General features: G+C 50.0%; 1 protein-coding gene across 5 annotated transcripts in view; it reads right to left on the bottom strand.

The window, feature by feature from the left end:
* Positions 1-979: 979 nt before the first annotated feature.
* The window catches only part of CATSPERG (cation channel sperm associated auxiliary subunit gamma), a 32,842-nt gene continuing 13,537 nt past the window's right edge, over positions 980-20,284 (bottom strand). For 2 of the 5 annotated variants that reach the window (XM_082367256.1, XM_082367260.1), the window contains 21 exons: positions 19,130-19,189; positions 18,778-18,897; positions 18,145-18,195; positions 17,909-18,038; positions 17,261-17,372; positions 16,110-16,268; positions 15,911-16,023; positions 14,910-15,123; positions 14,509-14,571; positions 14,220-14,406; positions 14,017-14,135; positions 13,794-13,874; positions 13,647-13,703; positions 9,479-9,635; positions 9,212-9,275; positions 8,966-9,061; positions 8,602-8,691; positions 7,327-7,419; positions 7,137-7,236; positions 4,676-7,052; positions 980-4,191 (listed from right to left, as the gene is read on the bottom strand). In XM_082367256.1, coding sequence (XP_082223382.1) covers positions 6,768-7,052; positions 7,137-7,236; positions 7,327-7,419; positions 8,602-8,691; positions 8,966-9,061; positions 9,212-9,275; positions 9,479-9,635; positions 13,647-13,703; positions 13,794-13,874; positions 14,017-14,135; positions 14,220-14,406; positions 14,509-14,571; positions 14,910-15,123; positions 15,911-16,023; positions 16,110-16,268; positions 17,261-17,372; positions 17,909-18,038; positions 18,145-18,195; positions 18,778-18,897; positions 19,130-19,189 — 2,351 coding nt within the window. In that variant the 3' untranslated portion in view covers positions 980-4,191; positions 4,676-6,767. The remainder of the gene's footprint in view (positions 4,192-4,675; positions 7,053-7,136; positions 7,237-7,326; positions 7,420-8,601; positions 8,692-8,965; positions 9,062-9,211; positions 9,276-9,478; positions 9,636-13,646; positions 13,704-13,793; positions 13,875-14,016; positions 14,136-14,219; positions 14,407-14,508; positions 14,572-14,909; positions 15,124-15,910; positions 16,024-16,109; positions 16,269-17,260; positions 17,373-17,908; positions 18,039-18,144; positions 18,196-18,777; positions 18,898-19,129; positions 19,190-20,284) is intronic. The other 3 variants (XM_082367257.1, XM_082367258.1, XM_082367259.1) reach the window with 3 other exon arrangements.

Here is a 20,284-nt window from a genome sequence, read left to right as displayed (position 1 = left end):
AATGCTGCAGTAAAGATCCTTAAGGTGAGGGGAGGGGGAATTGGAGGAAGGTGGTCAAAAGGTACAAATTTCCAGTTATAGGATAAATAATTGGGATGTAATGTACAACTTGATGACTACAGCTAACCCTGCTGTATGATATATAGGGAAGTTGATAGGAGAGTACATCTTATGAGTTCTCACCACAAGGAGAAACTGTTTGCCTTTTTTCTTTCTTTTTATTGTATCTATATGAGAGATGGATTTAAGCTGGACCTACTGTGGTAATCGCTTCACATTACATGCAAATCAAACCATCATGCTGTATGCCTTAAACTTACAGTGATGTATGTTAATTATTTCTCAGTAAAACTGGGTTTGGATTTCTGTACTAATGAGGTTGAGCATCCTTTCCTGTGTTTATTGAACATTCGGATTTCCTCTTCTCTGAAATTTTCTGTGGGGTTATTGCATTTTTCTATAAATTTTTAGGTACTTGTGCGTATTGGAGATAAAACGTTTTATCATATATGTTACAACTATTTTCTTTGGTCTAGTGTTTATTTTCTGAATATATATACATATATACATTTATAATTTATTTATTCATCTTTTGCCATGCAAAATTTTAATTTTTACATAGTCAAATTTATGTAACTTTCCCTTTCCCTTTTGCTTAGGAAATTCTCCCCGTGCCAAAATAAAACAAATAGTCTCCAAAACTTTTTGGTAAAGTATTTGTGTTTTTCCACATGTAATTTTTATTATTAATCTTGAATTAATTTTTGCATATGGTGTGAAGTAGCGATCTAAATTTGATTTCATCCTCACAGTCAATTTTTTCAGAAACATTTATTAAACTATCACTTTCTCACCAAAGTGAAAAACATTTGTATCATATTAAATCTCTTCAATAATCAGACATATTTTAAGTCATCTACTGTATTCTACTGGTCTATATTTATTCTTGGTAAATACCATACTGTTTTTTTTTTTAATATTTATTTTTTTTAATTTTTATTTTTGGCTGCATTGGGTCTTAGTTGCCACACGCGGACTCCAGAGCGCGTTGGCTCTGTAGTTGTGGCACACAGTCTCTCTAGTTGTGGTTCGCGTGCTCAGTAGTTGCAGCGTGTGGGCTTAGTTGCCCCACAGCATGCGAGATCTTAGTTACCTGATCAGGGATCAAACCTGCTTCCCCTGCATTGGAAGGCGGATTTTTAACCGCTGGACCACCAGGGAAGTCCCCATACTGTTTTTAAATATTTATTCTTGGTAAATACTGTACTGTTTTTTATATACATTTTATATACATATTTATATATATATTTTACATTGAGGTGAAATTGAAATAAAATTAATCATCCTAAAGTGAACAATTCAGTGGCATTTATTACATCCACACTGCTGTGCAAATACCACCTCTATCTACCTCCAAAACATTTTCATCATCACAGAAGGAAACCCATTCCCCTTAAGCTGTTGCCTTCCATTCCTTCCTTTTTCCTTGCCCCTAGTAACCACCAATCTGCATTCTGTCTGTGCATTTACCTATTCTGGGTATTTCATATAAATGGTATCATAAAATATGTGACCTTAGACGTCTGGCTCCTTTCACTTAGCATATTGGTTTTGAGGTTCATAGATGTTACAGAGTATTTCAGTACTTCACGCCTTTTTATGGCTGAATACTATTGTATTATTGTATGGATATACATTTATTTATTCATCCACTGATGGACAGTTGGGCTGTTTTCACCTTTTGGCTTTGTGAATACTGCTGATATCAACATGCATGTACATGTACTTGTTGGAGAATATGTTTTCAATTCTTCTGGATAATATACCCTGGAGTGGAACTGCTGAATGATACAGTAATTCTATGTTTAACCTTTTGAGGAATGACCAAACTGTTCTCCATGACATCTGAACAGTTTTACATTCCCACCAGCAATATACAAGGGTTCCAATTTCTCCACATCCTTGCCAACACTTGTATTTGTTGCTGTTTTTTAATTATTATAGCTATCCTAATGTATGTGAAGTGATATCTCACTGTGGTTTTGACTTGCATTTCCCTGATAACTAATGATGTTAAACAATCTTTTCATGTGCTTACTGGCTATTTTACATATCTATTTTGGAGAAATGTCTGTTCAAGTCCTTTGCCATTTTAAATTGAGTTGCCTGTGGTTTTTTGTTGTTGAGTTATAGGAGTTCTTCATTTTCTATATACTAGTCTTTATCAGATATATGATTTACAAATATTTTCTCCCACTCAATGGGTTGGCTTTTCATTCTCTTGATGGTATCCCTTGATTCACAAAAGTTTTTAATTTTGATGAGGTTCAATTTATCTGTTTTTTCTTTTGTTGCCTGTACTTTTGGTGTCATAGTTAAGAAATCACTGACAGATCAAAGGTCAAGATTTTCCCCTACGTTTTATAGTTTTAACTTTTTTTTTTTTCTTGACCAACCTGCGTGGCTTGTGGGATCTTAGTTCCCTGACAGGGATCGAACCTGGGCCCATGGCAGTGAAAGTGCTGAGTCTTAACCACTGGACCACCAGGGAATTCCCAGTATAGTTTTCACCCTTAAATTTAGGAATCTGATCTGGTTTTGGTTAATTTTTGTACACGGTATAAAGTAAGGGTCCAACTTTTTCTTTTGCATGTGGACATCCAGTTTTCCCAGTACCATCTGTTGTTAAGAGTGTCCCTTCTCCTTGGATGGTTTTGGCACCTGGTCAAAAATCAGTTGACTATATATGTGAGGGTTTATTCTGAGCTCTCTATTCTATTACATTGGTCTGTATGTCTGTCTTTATGCCAGTAAGACACTGTTTTGATTACTGCAGCTTTGCAGTTTTGAAATTAGAAAGTATGAGTCCTCCAACTTTGTTCTTCTGTTTCAAGATAGTGTTGGCTATTTGGAGTTCCATATGAGTTTTAGGATATGTATGCAAAATTGCCATTGGGATTTTGATAGAGATTGCACTGAATCTGTATTTCACTTTGGGTCATGTTATGGGCTAAATGGTGTTCCCCTAAAATGTATATGTTGAAGCCCGAACCCCCAGTACCTCAGAACAGGACTGTATTTGGAGATAGGGCCTTTAAAAAGGTGATTACTTTCTCTTTCTTTCTTTCTGCCGCTCCCCATGCGTGGCATGTGGGATCTTAGTTCCCCAACCAGGGATCAAACCTGCGCCCCCTGCAGTGGAAGCGTGGAGTCAACCACTGGACCTCCAGGGAAGTCCCCAAATGTGGTTACTTTAAAATGAGGCTCAGTGGGCCCTAATCCAATCTGAAAGGAGTCTTTATAAAAGGAGCACTTTGGACACACAAAGAGACACCAGTGATGTGACCACACAGAGGAAAGACCGTGAGGACACCGCAAGAGGGCAGCCATCAGCAAGCCAAGAAGAGAGGCCTCAGAAACCAACTTGCTGACACTGTGATCTTGGATTTCTGGCCAGAATTGTGAGAAAATAAATTTCTGTTGTTTAAGCTACCCAGTCTGTGATATTTCCTTATGGCAGCCCTAGCAAACTAATTCAGATAGTATTGTCGACAATATTAATTCATGAACATGGGATGTTTTTCCATTTATTTAAGTCTTCTTTAATTTTTTTCAACAATGTTTTGTAGCTTTCAGTATACAAGTCTTTTCCCTCCTTGCGTAAATTTATTTTTTAAATAGTTATTTATTTATTTATTTGGCTGCGCCGGGTCTTAGTTGTGGCATGCGGGATCTTTAGTTGCAGCATGCGGGATCTAACTCCCTGACCAGGGATCAAACCCGGGTCCCCTGCATTGGGAGCACAGAGTCTTAACCGCTGGACCACCAGGGAAGTCCCTATAAATTTATTCTTAAAACTTTTATTCTTTTTGTTGTTGCTGTTGTAAATAGGATTTTTTTTAAATTTCCTTTTCAGGTTATTCATTGCGGGTGTATAGAAATGCGACCGATTTTTGTGTGTTGACTTTGTGTACTGCGACTTTGCTGAACGCATTTATTAGCTCTAGTTTTTCATATGTGTGGACTCTACCTATAAAATTTTAATGAAAATGGCTTTGGCATTTAACTATCATATGCCATATGCCATCTGTCTTTGTTTTTCTTGTTTATTTATTTATTTATTTATTTATTTTGGCTGCATTGGGTCTTCGTTGCTGCGCGTGGGCTTTCTCTAGTCGCGGTGAGCGGGGGCTACTCTTTGTTGCGGAGCACATGCTTCTCATTGCGGTGGCTTTGCTGTGGAGCACAGGCTCTAGGCGCGCGGGCTCAGTAGTTGTGGCGCACAAGCTTAGCTACTCCGCGGTATGTGGGATCTTCCCGGACCAGGGCTCAAACCGGTGTCACCTGAATTGGCAGGCGGATTCCCAACCGCTGCACCACCAGGGAAGTCCCATCTATCTTTGGTAATCAGGTAATTTGATAATCTTGCTCAAACAGTTTCCTTCTATTTCTATTTGACTTAGAATTAATATAAGGAATGGATGTTGAATTTTATAACAAGCTTTTTCAGGTACCTATTCATGTAATCATACATGTTTGCACACCTGAGTCTCTGTTTCTTCATCTATGAAATGGGGACAATGATAGAATTTTCCTGATAGAACATCATGAAGATTACTTGATAATCTAAGAAAAGGGGTCTGCTATGGACTGAAAGTTTGTGTTCCCCACAAACTCCTATGTTGAAACCTAACTCCCAATGTAATGGTATCAGGAGGCGATTAGCCTGTGAGGGCAGAACCCTCATATCTGAGATTAATGTCCTTATAAAAGAGACCTCAGTGACTTTCCTCATCCCTTCTATCATGTGAGGACACAGTAAAAAGATGGTCATCTATGAACCAGGAAGCAGGTTCTCACCAGACTCCGAATCTGCCAGCGCCTTGATCTTGGACTTCCCAGCCTCCAGAACTCTGAGAAATTTCTGTTGTTTGTTAAGCCACCCAGTCTATGGTCTTCCGTTACAGCAGCCTGAATGGACTTAGGTCAGAACAGGATGTTATCTCATCACATTCTCCTTAATCGCACCAATGCAGTGAATTTTGTTGATAGATGTATCTGTACCACTGACTGTTGTGCATATTGCTTGGCCATCGCTGACCTCCCTCCTGAGCCCCAGACCTGGGGTTCCCACAGCCTCCTGGACAGGCTCCTCTAGAAGTCTGTCAGACCTCCCACACCAACCATGACCCCAAATGGCCTTAGTGTCTCCCCCAAACCTGTTCCTTCTCCCCAGTCCTCATCTCAGGGACAGCCTCTTTGTCCCCCAGTCCCCAGGGCAGAGACCTGGGCCTCTTCCTAAACGCCCCCCTTGCTCCCACTCCTGCCATGGCCTGTCAGCTTCACAGCCTGTTCACTAGGCCTCCTAAGCATCCCTCCCGCCTGTCCCTTCTTCTCCTTCCCACACCAGGCTTTGGTCCAGCACCATCCCCTCCTGCCCAGGTCCCTGGCCTACTGCCTCGAGTCCTGAGCCATCCTCCACAGGGAAGCCAGAGCATCTTTCTACATCTGACCATGTCCTTCAGCTTCTCAGCTTGAATGCTCTTCTGATAATTCCTAAGCTCTATAATGTGACCTCGGTGGCCTTGCCTGCTCTGGAGCTATGCTGCCTCATCATGGACAAGCTGGTCCAACTGTCTGCCCTGGTGTCCCCTCAGTGGGCGTGTCCCGTGGGCCTCTACTTCTACAGTGAAGGAGTGGAGGGGGTGATCAGAGGACCTGCATAGTCCCTTCACCCAAGACCTCTGGGGAGGGGCTGGAGTTGAGCCTATTGGGTGGACAGGGAGTGGAGTACAAAGGCACATTTGCTTTTCGCCTTTCGGTCTGTCCTTTTCCCCTTCTTGACACACATGTTCCTTACAAGAGCTGCCCTTCCCCACACATAAGCAAGAGATTAGGGAGGGATTGACAACCCTCAGCTGCAGGGGTGGGCTCCGAAGGGCTTAACCCAATCAAGGTCCCATCTGTCTGGCAGAGTGAGTGGTAAAGTAGTGAGCTTATGACCCAACCCCACCCAATCAGAGTGACTGACAGGACTTTTGCCTGGGAATGTTGGACTTCAGCCCCTTTTTTCTCTGGACAGTGAGACATGTGGATGTGCGGCCTCAGACGGTGAAGTGGGCTGGCCTGAGGTCAGAGACCACCCTCAGAGAAGGGCAGAGCAGGGAAAGGTAGAGAAATGGAGCCAGAGTCCTATGGACATTGAGGACTTCTGGATCAAACTGTACCTGAAGCCTATATTAACAAAGTCCATAAATTACCATTTCCATATGGACCACTGAGTGAAATTTTTGCTACTTGCAACCAAAACAAAAATTCTAACCTCTCCAGAGCTCCCTCCTTAAGATAGACACTAGATACGTGTTGCCATTCAAAATATTTAACAACTAGTATTAAACCTGGGCACTGAACAATCAGAACAGACTGCAGGTCATAGCAACGGGCCTGGGTCATGGAGGACCCTGCTGGACTGTAGGGTGGTCAGGGGCACTCTGGGGAGGGGCTGAGTAGGCAGGCACACAGGGAAGCCACTATTTACCAGCTTGGCACAGAAGGATTTTGATATTTTAATAACTTATGTGGCTGAGTGGTACAAACTAATTGAACATGAGTCCTTACAAGGTCCCACAGCTGGTGCTGAAATGCAAAGTGAAAATTCAAGCGAAACAGGGAGAAAGGCCTGGGATGAGGGAGCGACAGGTTGCATGTTCAAAATGGCCCAGGAAACGAGGGATGAGGGTGGGTGGCAGTTGGGGCAGGTAAGAGGCTCAGGATATTGACTTCTTCCTCAAGGTTTCCTTAGTGTCAGTCTTGTTCTCCTCTGCCACCTTGGAGACAACTCTGGAGATGCCCCCAGAGCTCTCCCCAGATTTGGTCCCAGAGGTGTTGCTGAAGGCCCTGGTGTCGGAGGCGGTACTGTAGGTGTAAGATTCCCAGGCGATGATGTTGTTGATCTTCCAGCAGAGGATGTTGCAGACCTTCACCACGTAGGGCGACAGGAGGCAGGAGATGATGTAGAGGATCACCAGACCAACAAACAGGCTGGCTGACACCTGCAGGCACCACACAACAGGCGTGGGTGGGCAGCCTGGGGGCCCCCATCCACCCAGCAGGGCAGCTCCAGGGCAGCCACTCACCATGAGGATGAGGAAGGCCCGCCTGGCACTGAGTGGGAGCCCATGGATGTGCAGCAGGAAGGTGAGCTGGTAGTCGCAGTATGTGCTCTTGTCCACACCTCTGTTGGGGGATGGGGTTCAGGATTGGGGGAGGAGGTGGTCACCCCACAGGAAGCCCCCCTGCCCCACCTGGGCCATGTGTCTGGCTCACCTATTGCTCACCAACACCTTGAAGAAGAACTCGGAGGCAAAGATGCTGTGCGGAATGGTGTCATGGCATGGGGAGTTCTCCAGACAGAGCCACCTGGGGGCCCAAGTTCAGGCACTGGTAGTACAAATCATGCGTAGCACGTGCCAATCCCTGACCTTCCCCTCTACCCCCAAGACTCTGGGTGAGCACTAACTAGGTGCAATCTCCTACCTTTCTCCCTGATTCACTCCTTCACCCACTTTAGCCAATAAGGCTGACTGAGCCCCTACCAGGTGACAGGCTGTTTGTTTACTCATTCATTTCCTCATGTCTTTACACCTCCAGCTGTCAATTCCTCTGTTACTGTGCATTCATCTAGATTATGGATTGTATACCTATTATGTGCCACCTCCTCATTTATTCTTTGCTACCTTTATTCCTTCATCCCACAAATGAATCTGGAGCAGCTACTAGGTACAAAGTCACATCTTCATTCATATGTTCAGTAAACACAGGTCGAATACTGAATAGGTGCAAGTTGGCTACTTTGTTCATTCATTCACTTCCTTCATTTGGTCATGGCATCATTTTCTTCCTTTCATTATTATTATTCCTATCATTATTATAGGGCCAGTTATTGAGGCCCTACATGCTGTTTTTTTTTTTTTTTGGCGGTATCTCGCAGCTTGTGGGATCTTAGTTCCCCGACCAGGGATTGAACCCAGGCCCCCCAAGCAGTGGAAGCACTGAGTCCTAACCACTGGACCACCAGAGAATTCCCCCTGTACTAACTTATTCCTTCACTGTTTTATTCATTCATTAATACCTCCATTCAAATGTCAATAAATGCCTACCATGGATGAATTAACTTGTTCATTGTCTCATTCAGCAAATACTATGTTGTCTATTCTGGACCTGGACTATTAGGGAGACAGACCCCACAGGAGACAGTGACAGCTCAGAGGGGTAAGGGCTGGGAAGGAGGAAGCACGGGCAGAGGGGTCAGGGTGAGAATGGGGAACGTACAGGAGGACACGAGAGCAAAACTGTCCCATCTAGAACAGTCAGAAAAGTCCTCCTGGATGAAGTGGCATCTGAACTAAGGCCTGAAGAAAGATTAAGAGGGACCAGTCCTGCAGACAGAGGGTCCAGCTTGTGTAGAGATCAGTCTCATTTGAGGACCGCAAAGGCAGTCAGTGCAGCTTGAGGACCAGGAGGTCTCCCAGAGGCAGAAGGGTTGGACAGGCCCGACAGACTGTGGGGGAGAAGGGGGCGTGCAGTGGGCCCGGCACTCACTCAATGCCTAAACTGTTGTGGGACAGAATGTTGAAGGCTGAGTCCTCAGTGGTCGTTGTGTTTCTTGTGGTCCAGATGAGGCTGTCAGTCCTGTGCAGGAAGGGGTAACCTCAGTGGGGCCGGGGCCTCAGCGGGCAGAGGCCCCAAAGGGAGAGGGGGCAGTGGGGGGGGGGGATCAGGTGAGCGGAGCCTCCTGCCGTGGGCGGGGCCGAGTAGGTGGGATGCTAGGAGCCTGGGCTGTGGGCGGGGCCTGAGACACCAAGATGGGCGGGGTTTGCAGCCCAGGGTTGGTCTGCGGCTGGGAAGATGGAGGGGCCTGCAGGGGAAGGAAGGCCGATTATGGGCCCGGTACCACAGGGATTACTTGTCCAGGGGGCTGTTGAAGCGGTAGATATCCTCCTCGCTGTATTCCTTGATGGTGTCCAGGGTGGGCCCGCCGCCCACCACCTTCAGCACGTAGCTGCCGGGAGCAGAGGGGCGCATGGACTGTCCGGAGAACTGCATCACCTCTACCACCCCCACCCCCACTTCCTCCCCCCACTTCCTCCCCCCCCACCCCCCCGACTCCCCACCTCACTCCTGTCAGCCGCTGCCTCGGCCACGACTTTACCTGCCCTGAAAACTGCCAGAATCTCCCGTCACCAAATCTTGGATCAAGAAGAACGGGTAGAAGACTGTGGGGTCGGAGGAGTTGAGGCGGGGAGGAGAAATTAGCTCGGAAGTGAAGGATGGAGAGGGGAAGAAGGAGAGACGAGTGATCCAAGGGCAAGAGCAGAGGGAGCTGGGCCGTTGAGCGGGCAGGGAGGAAAGGCCTGGGAGGGCAAAGTAGTGGGGGCAGAGGACACTGAACATTGATTGGAGGGGGCTGGACACGCACCGTCGCGGAAGAGGAAACAGGGCATCTCGGGGTCGACGTGCACGCAGTCAAAGTAGTGTTTGTTCTGCAGGCGGTTGTACTCCAGCGTGTAGGTGATGTCAAAGGCAAGGCGCTTGCCTGGGGGGCAGCCGATAAGCACTGGCACCATCAGGTTGCCCTGAATGGGAGGAGAAAAGCCTGGCTCTAGGGGTGGGGCAGGGAAGACACCCCTCCTCCCACTCACACCACCCCTACCTGCCAGGCTCACCCTCACCAGAGGGCAAGGTGATTATTATTATGATCCTTAAAATAATAATAACTGCAAACACTTAAGTAGCTCTTACTATGCACAAGGCACTGAGGAATGGTCTCAGTGCTTTACATATTCAAATTTATTTAATCCTCAGAACAACCTTGTATGATATAGACCATTAATATCTCCATTTTAGAGATGGCAAAAGTGAAGCACAGAGAGGTCAAGTCACTTATTAATTATCCAAAGCCACACAGCTGGTAAGTGGTAGAGCTGGGATTCAAACTGAGACCGGTTGCTTCCAACTGCCTCCAGAATAAGACATACAAAACCACTAACACCTACACCTATGAAGCAGGACTTTCAAGGTTGAGAGAATTCCCTGGCAGTTCAGTGACTGGGACTCCGGGCTTTCACTACCATGACCCAGGTTCACTCCCTGGTCGGGAAACTAAGATCCCGCAAGCCTTGCAGCATGGCAAAAAAATTAGTTCTTAAAAAATAAAATAAAATAAAGGGCTGAGGTTGAGCCTGAATTCTCAGACAGTAGACCTGGGGGAAGCATGGGGTATATGAGGGAAGTAGAGCCCAGGATGGGGGTTAGGGATCTGGGAACCCCCATGACATTGTCACTGGGAATGAAAGACTCCTTCCTGGCCCATTCTGTGGGTAGGGCCCAAGGATTTCACCCAACTGTCAAACATGGACATCTGGACACTGTGGCCTGGGCTTGATGGCTACTGAGGAGAGGGGCCGTGGCCACAGATTAAGCAATTCCCATGCTCGCCTGAGCCAAAGACTTTACACCTATCAGCCACTGAATCACTGGGAGGTCTAATGGGTGTCTCAGATTCAATCTATCCACAGGCCACCTCTGTTTATGGCACCTCATCCCTGCATGTTCAGGCTAAAAAGCCTTGGCCTCATCCTGGAAACCTCTCTTTCTCTCACCCCCACATGCAGTCCATCCAGAAATCCTGTTGTCTCTAAACTTCAAAATAGAGCTATTCTCTTCCCCCAACCCACAACTCCTCTGCTCCACCCTGGCTGGACCATTTCCTCCCTGCTCCCGCCCCTCCCCACAGGCTGTCCCCCACATGCAGCCAGAGGGACTCTGTGAACACCTGAGCTCTCCTCTGCTCAGATGCCTCCCATGTGACCTGCCCATCACCGCTTTGACCTCATCTCTCTCCACGGTCCTCCCTGATCCAGCCATGCCTGCTCCTCGCTGTTCCTTTAGTCTAACACACGAAGCATACTCCTGCCTGCAGGCCTCTGCCATCTGTCCCCTCTCGCTGACATGCTTTCCGGCACAGAACTGCATGCTCACTTCCTCCCCGACTTCAAGTCTTTGCTCAAATGTTTCCTCCTCGGCCAGGTCTTCCCTGAACCATCCTATGGAAAATGCTAACCTACCCCAGGCCCCCTGCCCACTACTTTTTCTCCTAGCACTCATTGCCTCTTAACATACAATATCTTTTATTTCTCTTGCTTATTATCTGACTCTCTGTTCTGGGTTGAATTGTGTGTCCCAAAAAGATATTAGGACCAGGGAAGTCCTAATTCCCTGGTACCTGCCCATGTGACCTAATTTGGAATAGGGTCTTTACAGATGTAATCAAGTTAAGATGAGGTCACACTGGATTAGGGTGGACCCTAGTCCAATGACCCGTGTCCTTATAAGAAGAGGGAAATTTGGACACAGACACACAGGGAGGAGGCCTTGTGAAGATGGAGACAGAGATTGGAGTGATGCATCTACAAGCCAAGGAATGTCAGGGACTGTCAACGACCACCAGAAGCTAGGAGAGAGCACAGAACAGATTCTCCCTCAGAACCTGCAGAGAGAATCAATCCCAATTTTGGACTTCTGACCGCCATAACTGGGAGAGAATAAACTTCCCAGTTTGTGGCAATTTGTTATGGCAGCCTAGGAAACGAATACACTCCCACCCCCACTAGAACAGCAGCTTCATAAGCTCAGGAATTCTGTTTTGTTCACTGCTGTAACTCCAGCACCTAAAAAATCAGTGCTGGCATGTAATAGGATGTAATAGGTACCCAATAAATATTGGTTGAATGAATGAATACGCTTTAGGGCGCAGGGAGTGAAATCTGTTCCTGGTCTGTCCTCTGGATCCCAGTCTCAGCCCCATTCTCCTCTGTGGGCTGTCTCGGAGCTGGCCTGTTGAGAGATGTCCCAAGCCTCGAGCATGTATTATGTGTAAATTTATTTCTTCCTTCCTTCATCCAACATATTTACAGATTGAGAACCCACTATTTATCAAATTAGTTCCAGTTCCCATTTTTTTCCAGGATGAGGAGCCAGAGAGAGCCTCCAAGCCTTCCAAATACATATACCTCTTGATCTGGTAATGTGGGGGAGGGGAAAGAGAGGGACAAGAAACCCGAAAGGCCCCAGCCTGAGGATACAGAGAAAGAGAAGTCAGACTACATCCCAACTTCAGCACCTCTGTTCCCTTGTCTGCTAAAAAAAAAAAAAAAAAAATCATTGACTTTTTAAAAACTTAATCTTTAGGTGGGTATCATGGTTAGATAGATAGATAGATAAGGTAGATATATACAGGAATACACACACACACACACACACCCATATATATAGTGAAAATTTCACTTCCATTCCCATATTCCAACTGTCCTGCCTCTTCCCTATTCCACGCATAGGGAACCATTATGAGTACTTTCTGGCCCAATTCCCCAGAGTTTCTTCATGCAAATAAAAGCAAACATGAATATACGTTCTCAATTAAGCTCTTTCATGCTAACGTTTTGTATATGCTGTTCCATTCCCTGCTTTTCTCTTTTAAGAATAAAATACACTTTGGAGACTACTCCACATCAGTATGTGGAAATACTTGTCCCCCCGCCCCCCTTTTCTTGGGGGTGGTGTGGTGCGGCTTGCAGGATCGTAGTTCCCTGACCAGGGATTGAACCCAGGCCATGGCAGTGAAAGCACCGAGTCCTAAACACTGGACCGCCAGGGAATTCTGGCCCCCCTGCCCCGCCCTTTTTAAATAGTTGCATAGTTTTCCATCGCATGGATGTATCACCATTTAACCAGTCCCCTATTAATGGACATTTAGGTTGTCTCCAATCTTGCTGTCTTTTTGCATATCAGATTCCCAGAAGGGATGTGCTAGGTCAAAAATGGAGATGTTAACTTTGACTTTCTGGGGTTAAGACAAAGACGAAAATAATGCGTATCACTAAGAATAGAAGGAAATTGTTATTGGGCTGAGGTCAGTCACTCTTCCTTGCATTTGACCCCGAATATTCCGTGTAATCCAAGGAGTTGGGAGCTGTTACAAGCCCCTTTTTTTACCTGCCCTGGGTCATACCAACCCAAGAGGAAGAAGCACCAGGGTCTGTCTCCTGGAGAGTGGGCAGGGAAGTGGGTGAGAACAAGGCTTCCTCTACCACTGATTAGCTCCCAGGGTTACTCTGAGCAGATGTCTGCGCCTCTCTGAGCCTCAGTGTTTGCCTCTGTGCAAAGGGGATACTGCATGTGTAAGCAAGTGAAGAACCAAGGACCCAAAGGCTTGAACAAGGCACATGTGAGCAGGCAAAGGAAGAGCGAGGTATGAAGGAAGGGCCAAGCTGGCCCATGTGCCGCCTTTGTCCCAATTGGCAAAAGAAGCCCTGTGTGGCAGATACTTTACTTCCCCTTGCAGAAAAGTATCAGAAGGAACATACAAGTTTATGTGCAATCTACACGAAGCAGCCCTTTCTGAAAACACGAATGGATTAAAGGAGGGAGTGGGTGGCTGGGCGGGTGAACGACGAAAATGAACGAGAAAGAAGAAATTAGGAAGGCATTCAAGGGATTCCCAGAAGGAGCCCTCGGGTTCCGCCCTGTTGAGACTCGACCCGACCCCTTCCCTCCCAGCACAGGGCCCAGTACCCCAAGTCCAATACTTGCATGCGGGGCCCCTGGTGCGTGTTCTGGAAGCAGTGCCCGGACGAGCCCACCACCTGTGAGTAGGAGCAGATGATGACTGGTGGACCCCACGGGCCCAGGCTTTTCCCTCATCCGCACCCCTCCCCTCCAGGCTTGGACCGCACCTTGACAAGCATGGAGGTTTTCATGAGGTGATGTCCACTAATGCCCTGATCAAAGCAAAACCTTTTATCACTGAGCGTAACCTGGGGGTGGGGGCAGAAATGAAGGGGTCAGCAGACCAGCGGGCGGACCCAGGGACAGTTCAAATAACCGCGGGCTTCTAACAGGTCCACTGCCTCAGTAGCTCCGCCGTCACCTCAGCTCCTCCCCTCCACCTGGTCTCACCCAGAAAAGCACCGAGTTGCGATTAACAAGGACCTTCTCCTTCACCACCGCCTCGATGCAGCCCGGGTCGGCCAGCACCACAGCCAGGCCCACCTGGCTCTGCACCTGGAAGGAGGCGCCTGCTTGGAGCAGAGGGAGGGGTCAGGGCGCCGCACCCAACAGAAGCCCCGCCCCTCAGGCTCCACCCGGCCCCGCCCACAGACCGTGCACGGGCTCCGGCTCCCGGGCGGTCAGGAAGACCGAGAAGCGGTAGCTGGTGCCCTTGTCCAGGAAGATGCGCTCGGGCAGCTCGTTCTCAGCCTTAAGGTCGTAGATCTTTTCGTAGCTGGCCATGTCAACGTGCACACTGCCCGCGCTCCGCCAGTTGCTGGCCAGGTAGAAGTAGTAATCCTGGGGGACGCGATGCGGGACAAAGACAGTGCCCGGACAGGGGGACGGTTAGGGGGGTTCCGGGCTCGGCCCTCCCACCGATTCGCCACCCTCTCCACGCACCTGGTCCTGCTTCTTGTTCTTCCACCAGCGCCAGGTGGGGTCGTGCACCGGGTCCGCATATGGCTGCGAGGAACGCCGGCACCTTGAGGGGGGCCAAGGGGCGTGCCCAGGCAGGCAGTATCCTCCGAGCCCTTCCTAGCCTCATTCCCAGCCCCTGCCCCTGAAAGCGGCCGCAAGCCCCGCTTTCAGCCCGACCGCCACACCCTCAAAGCCATCTCCCCTGAGCCGTGCTCGACCCCCTCTCCAGCCCGCCTTAGCCTCGGACGCACCGAGGCGGCTCTGCTCTGCTCCGCCCTCCGCGGCGGTTCTCCCGGCCACGCAGGCCTTGCCTTCTACGCCTCTGTGGTCCCGCCTCACCCAAGACCCGGCCCGGATGGTCCCGGACGCCGCCAGGCGCCCACCTTGTCGTACTTCGAGTGCAGCCAAAGCAGGTAGTAGACGAGGCCCTGATAGACAGCGAGCGAGTTGTCGCTGTGGAAGCCCCAGGGCTCCAAGACGCGCGGCGGCTGCGCCCGGTAGCGCTCCTGGCGCGTGTAGATCTGCGGGTTGGGCAGGTCCCGCAGACGCATCACCGTGAAGGGGCAGAAGTTGGTGAAGGAGAGCGTCAGGTGGCTCCTGAGCGGCGGTAGTGGAGGACGGCGGCTGACTCTTCCGTGCGCGCACCGGGAGCCTCCGCAGGCCCCCTTACCACCCCTGCGCTGCTGACTACCCAAGGCTAATCCATCCCTGCCCTTCCTCCTCAGCCTCAGCCCCTGGTGCCCCTGCACACGTTCACGTGGTCGGCCCTCGGCCGCACAGGCCAGAGTCCTGGACCTCATCCTAGACTCGCCCCCGCCCCCTCCACGGTACTCAGCCTCCAAAGTGTCCTCCCCCTCCCCCTCCCCCTGCTGCCTCCCTGGGCTCCTCTGCAGGTGAGCAGAAGAATCACTGCTGAACACAGGAAAATCTGAGCATGGAGCCCCTCCCCTTAGTACCATCGTGGTTCCCCAGGCCCCTCAAGATGAAGTCCAAGTTCCTCCCTGTGACCACCAGGCTCACCTTGTCCACCCCGCCACCACTGCACTCTAGCAGCACCGCACTCTCTCTCAGTTCTTTGATCAGCCAATCTCCTTTCCTCCTGGGGGCCTTGGCACATGTGGTTCCCCCTGTCTGGAACACCCTGCTCCATGCTATCACCTGGTCAATTCTTCCTCACCCTTCAGGTCACAGCTCATGCACCTCTTCCTCCTTGAAGCCCTCCCTGATGCACCCTGTCCCCAGGCTGGGTCAGACCCCTCCTTTGAGCCCAGCGGTTGTCACTGGGGATGGCTTGGTCTCCACCCCACCCCCATCCCCCGAATGGGAGCTTCACACAGGCAGCGCCTAGGGCTCTGACTGCTGCTGTGGTCCAGTATCTTCTCACCCTTGCCGTTCCAAGAGGTAGTCGTTGCTGATCTGCTGGTACATCAGAAGCTGCTCCACAGGCACAAGCCTCTTGATGAGCCTGCCCTGCTGGTGGTCTATAAGGTACACCAGCTGCAGCGAGAAGGCAGGGCCACATGAGCGGGTGTCAGCCGCCCTGCAGCTTCCCCATGTCTCCCCCATAGCCCCCTGCTTAGCACCTGGTACAGTTTGTTGTCTTCGTAGAAGAGGGTGACCATGGTCTCATTGGGGGCGTAGAGAGAGGACTGCTGCATCACCTGTAGGCTGACGTGCACCTCCCAGCCCCTGGACGGGAACAGCTTGTACACCTGGTAGCTACCCTCCAGGAGGTACCAGATCTGGGGGTGAGACAGCCGGGTGTGTGTGTGTGAGGGCCATGGGCCCTGTGACCCCCACCTCTCGCTCTGCCGAGTGTGTGGGCCCCAGTCCCTGAGGGGTGAAGCGTGGGAACTCACCTCCAGCTGGGATCGGGTAAGACATTTCTCTACTCCCCAGACCCAAACACCTCTGCTTACAGCCCTCACTCGCCATGATAAATTTCTTCAGTGTTTTAGTCTGCTTGAGTTTCTATTACTTGCAATGTAACCATTCCTAATATATACACCCCCTGGAGGCCTGGGATCCGAGGAATGAGCCCTCGTTTTTCCTTCTCACTCTTTGCACCCTCCATGGTCTCACCATCCCCTTGGCCTCAGTTTCCCATCTCTGCACTATTGCCCACCGTCTCATCCCCCAACACATTTTGCTTTAGATCTCACCTCCTCCTTAGCTTCAACCTGGAGGATCCCCTCCAGCCTCCAGCATGTCCCCCCTCCACGTGGCCTCCTCTGTGAAGCCCTCGCTGACACACACACCCCCAGACCGGGTCTGAACTTCCACAGGTGCTGTTTTCCGCATTGCAGCCCTGGCTACTCTGAACCGTCACAGTCTGGGAATGAGTCCATCTTCCCAACTGGACTGGGACCCTGTGAGGGCAGGGCCCAGCACTGATTCATTGGCCACTGTGTCTCCAGCACTGGATCAGGCATACAGTAAGTCCTCAATATTTATGAACTGAACTGCACGATGGAATGAAAGAGGACCCCCTCTGGAAATCACATCATGACTCTGAGCCCAGGTTTTTCACTCTGCTGAGTGACTTTGGAAAGGTACTTATCCTTTTTGAGTTTGAGGGTTCTCAGCTATAAATGGAGCTTTCGTTGCCCTTCCCCTGGGTCCCTGAAGATGTTCCCTCTCCTGGGCCCCTTCACCCTGACAGGGGAAGAAGGGAAACCCTTGGGATTTGCGGGGTGGGCAGAAAGGAAGTGGGGAGAGGGGCAGGGCAGCCCACCTCCTCAGTCTCTGTGACAATAGCCGTGTCCCCATAGAACGAGTTGACCAGGTACTTGATGGACAGCTCCTTGGGGAAGTCCGCCAGGTAGATGAAGTTTTCACTGTTATAGCTGCAGGGGCAGAGGTGGGAGGTAGGGGCACCAGGCAAGGCCCTGGGGAATATCTGCTTCCCCAACTAGGCCTGACACGATGCAGGAACCACCTACTCAGTTCTCCACCAGCCTGTGAGAACATGCAAAGGAGGCCTGGGACTCTAGTTTCTGCCCCCCACTCCAAACCCTCTGGCTGACCTGCCCATCAGTAAACAGGAAGGTTCAACCAAACTGGCAGTTTGCCAACAGCCCATAGAGTTGGCTCTGGGACCCCTGGATTCCTGAGGGGTGAAAAGCATCCTTACCTTTCCCCAGACAATGCCCTTCTATTGCTCACATAGGTTAGGTCCTCATATCAGGTTTCATTTAAGAAAGGGCTCCCAGCTTTAAAATATCAGCTTCCCCCATCCCATCTCTGCCCACCCCAGCCCATTTTTCCCCCATCACAGTCCTGATAACTTCTGGAATTGGGCATACTCTGAAAACTTGGTGACTTCATAAAGGACCCCCACCCTAGTGGGGTTGGGGAGGCCAACTTGTACCCGGCCCCATACCTCTGCAGGAGGAAGTTGCCCCAGATGAACAGCAGGTTGTTATACGGGTTGTAGGACATGCCCTTGGGTACCATCGGGAAGTTGGTGTAAGACTCTGTCCCTAGGATCATCAGGAACTCCAGGCCTCGAGCTGGCAGGGGCAGAGGCAGAGTGGACACAGCAGTGAGATGGGGTCACTTGGGCCCCTCCTAGCCCCCCCCCCCACTTTTTCAGCCCCCTCTGCCCTCCCCTCCTACCGTCAGGGATGAATTCCGGGATGGTGTAGAGGACAACCAGGTAATCACTGACTACAGGTGGGGAAAACACAGCAAAAATCTCCTGAGGCCCTGAGCTTTCAAGACCTGAAACTGAGCAGGTCCCCAGCTCCCCAACCCCTCCCAAAACCCTCCAACAGCTTCCCATTTGGGCCCATTAATCTTTAGAATTTCTTTATGTGAATTATAAAAAGACACTTCCTCTGAGAGGATACAGTCCTGTTAGGGCAGAGGACTTGCCTCCTCTGACTCCTTGGCTGGGGAGTGCCAGGCACAGTCTAAACAGCTGTACACGGCAGCCCTATTCTCACTTCATCAAATCAAATCAAATCTCCTTATTGTGAGCCACAAGGCCCTTCCAGGTCTGGCGTCTGCCCACGTCTCCAATCTCTCTCCTCCCCCTTTCCCCTCTGTTGTAGTCTCATTGACTTCCTCTCAGGTTCTTCAGCCCAGACGGCCTGTTCTCCACCACTGCCCCTTACCTAGCAGTGGCACGAGCAACATTTCCTTCCAGCTGTCTGCTGGGCACAGATCGCAAAGGATGGGCCCACAGTTCACACTCCGAGCTCCTGCCCCTTCCCGCTCAGCCCCCCCACCCCGGGGTGCCCCATTTACCCAGGTCATAGCTGACCACCTGGAAATACTTCCTGGTGGAGGGGTCTTCGATCTCCACCAGCAGCAGTAGATTGTAGTCACCAGCAATGAATACGGCCCAGGTTATGGAGCAGTTGACAACTGGTAGGGAAGGCAGAAGTCCAGAGCAGCCCCCAGATCCCGTCCTTCTCCATGGTCTCTGTGACCGCCACATCTATCCCAGTGACTCTCCACCCATCCCCAAGAAATTGCCCATCCTGTCCTGTGACCTCTCCCACCCTCCCATGCTCTCCCACACCTTCGATTCCCCTTCAACCCCCCCCAAACCCACCCCACCCCCTGCCCACTACAGACCCATCTGGGACCCGGGTACCTAGTATCCCACTGCACACGGACCGCTGCCTGGGCAGCAACTCGAAGGACACATGGCCATCTGCAGAGCAGGGCAGGTCAAAGCTCAGGCCCTTCCCAGCCCGTCTGGCACCCCACCACACCGGCTCTCCAATTATGCCTGTGCCTCCTTCTTAGTCCCAGGATTCCCTGGGGCAGCTCTCACCCAACTGGCCTTTCAGTCATTCACAACTGGCCTATCAGAATATGTCTGCCTGGACTTCCCTGGTGGCACAGTGGTTAAGAATCCACCTGCCAATGCAGGGGACACGGGTTCGAGCCCTGGTCGGGGAAGATCCCACATGCCACCGAGCAACTAAGCCCATGCGCCACAACTACTGAGCCTGCACTCTAGAGCCCACGAGCCGCAACTACTGAGCCTGTGCGCCACAGCTACTGAGCCCACACGCCGCAACTACTGAAGCCTGCGCGCCTAGAGCCCCTGCTCCACAACAAGAGAAGCCACCACAATGAGAAGCCCGCGCACCACAACGAAGAGTAGCCCCCACTCGCTGCAACTAGAGAAAACCCACGCGCAAGAATGAAGACCCAACACAGCCAAGAATAAATAAATAAATAAATAAATACATACATACATACATACATACATTCTTCTAAAAAGTTAAAAAAAAAAGAGAATATGTCTGTCTCTGGTCACAGTAATTGGCTCAGGTCTGAGCATGTGACCCAGAATGGGCCAATCAGAGTGCACCCTGGGATTTGTGCTAGAGCCAGTGGGGAAGAGTCCACTCTCACTCTCTCAGGGTGACTCAGACTGGTGGGACATGTGAGCCCCAAGTTCCTGGAGGCCATCTCTAACCCTCGTGAGGGGAGTATCTACCTGAAAATGAAGCCAAATCACAGGGCTAATAATGATAAACCCTTGAATAGTACCATGTCCCCAGCACTCTCCTAAGACCCTTATATATGTCAACTTATTTAATCTTTATATCAATACAATGAGGCAGGTACTAGTACTATCAGCTCCATTTTGCAAATGAGGATATGAAACCAAAAAGAGAGGTTAAGTCACCTATCCAAAGCCGCAGGTGACTTGAGTTGGGTGTGTTAGAGCAGTCTCTCTCCAGAACCCGTGCTATAATCCCTATGCTATACTACCTTGCCAAGAGATAGAGTC

Source organism: Balaenoptera borealis, assembly GCF_965194805.1.
Source record: "Balaenoptera borealis genome assembly, chromosome: 19".
In the NCBI taxonomy this organism is placed as follows: Eukaryota; Metazoa; Chordata; class Mammalia; order Artiodactyla; family Balaenopteridae; genus Balaenoptera; species Balaenoptera borealis.
This window is presented reverse-complemented; position numbering and strand designations above follow the sequence as displayed.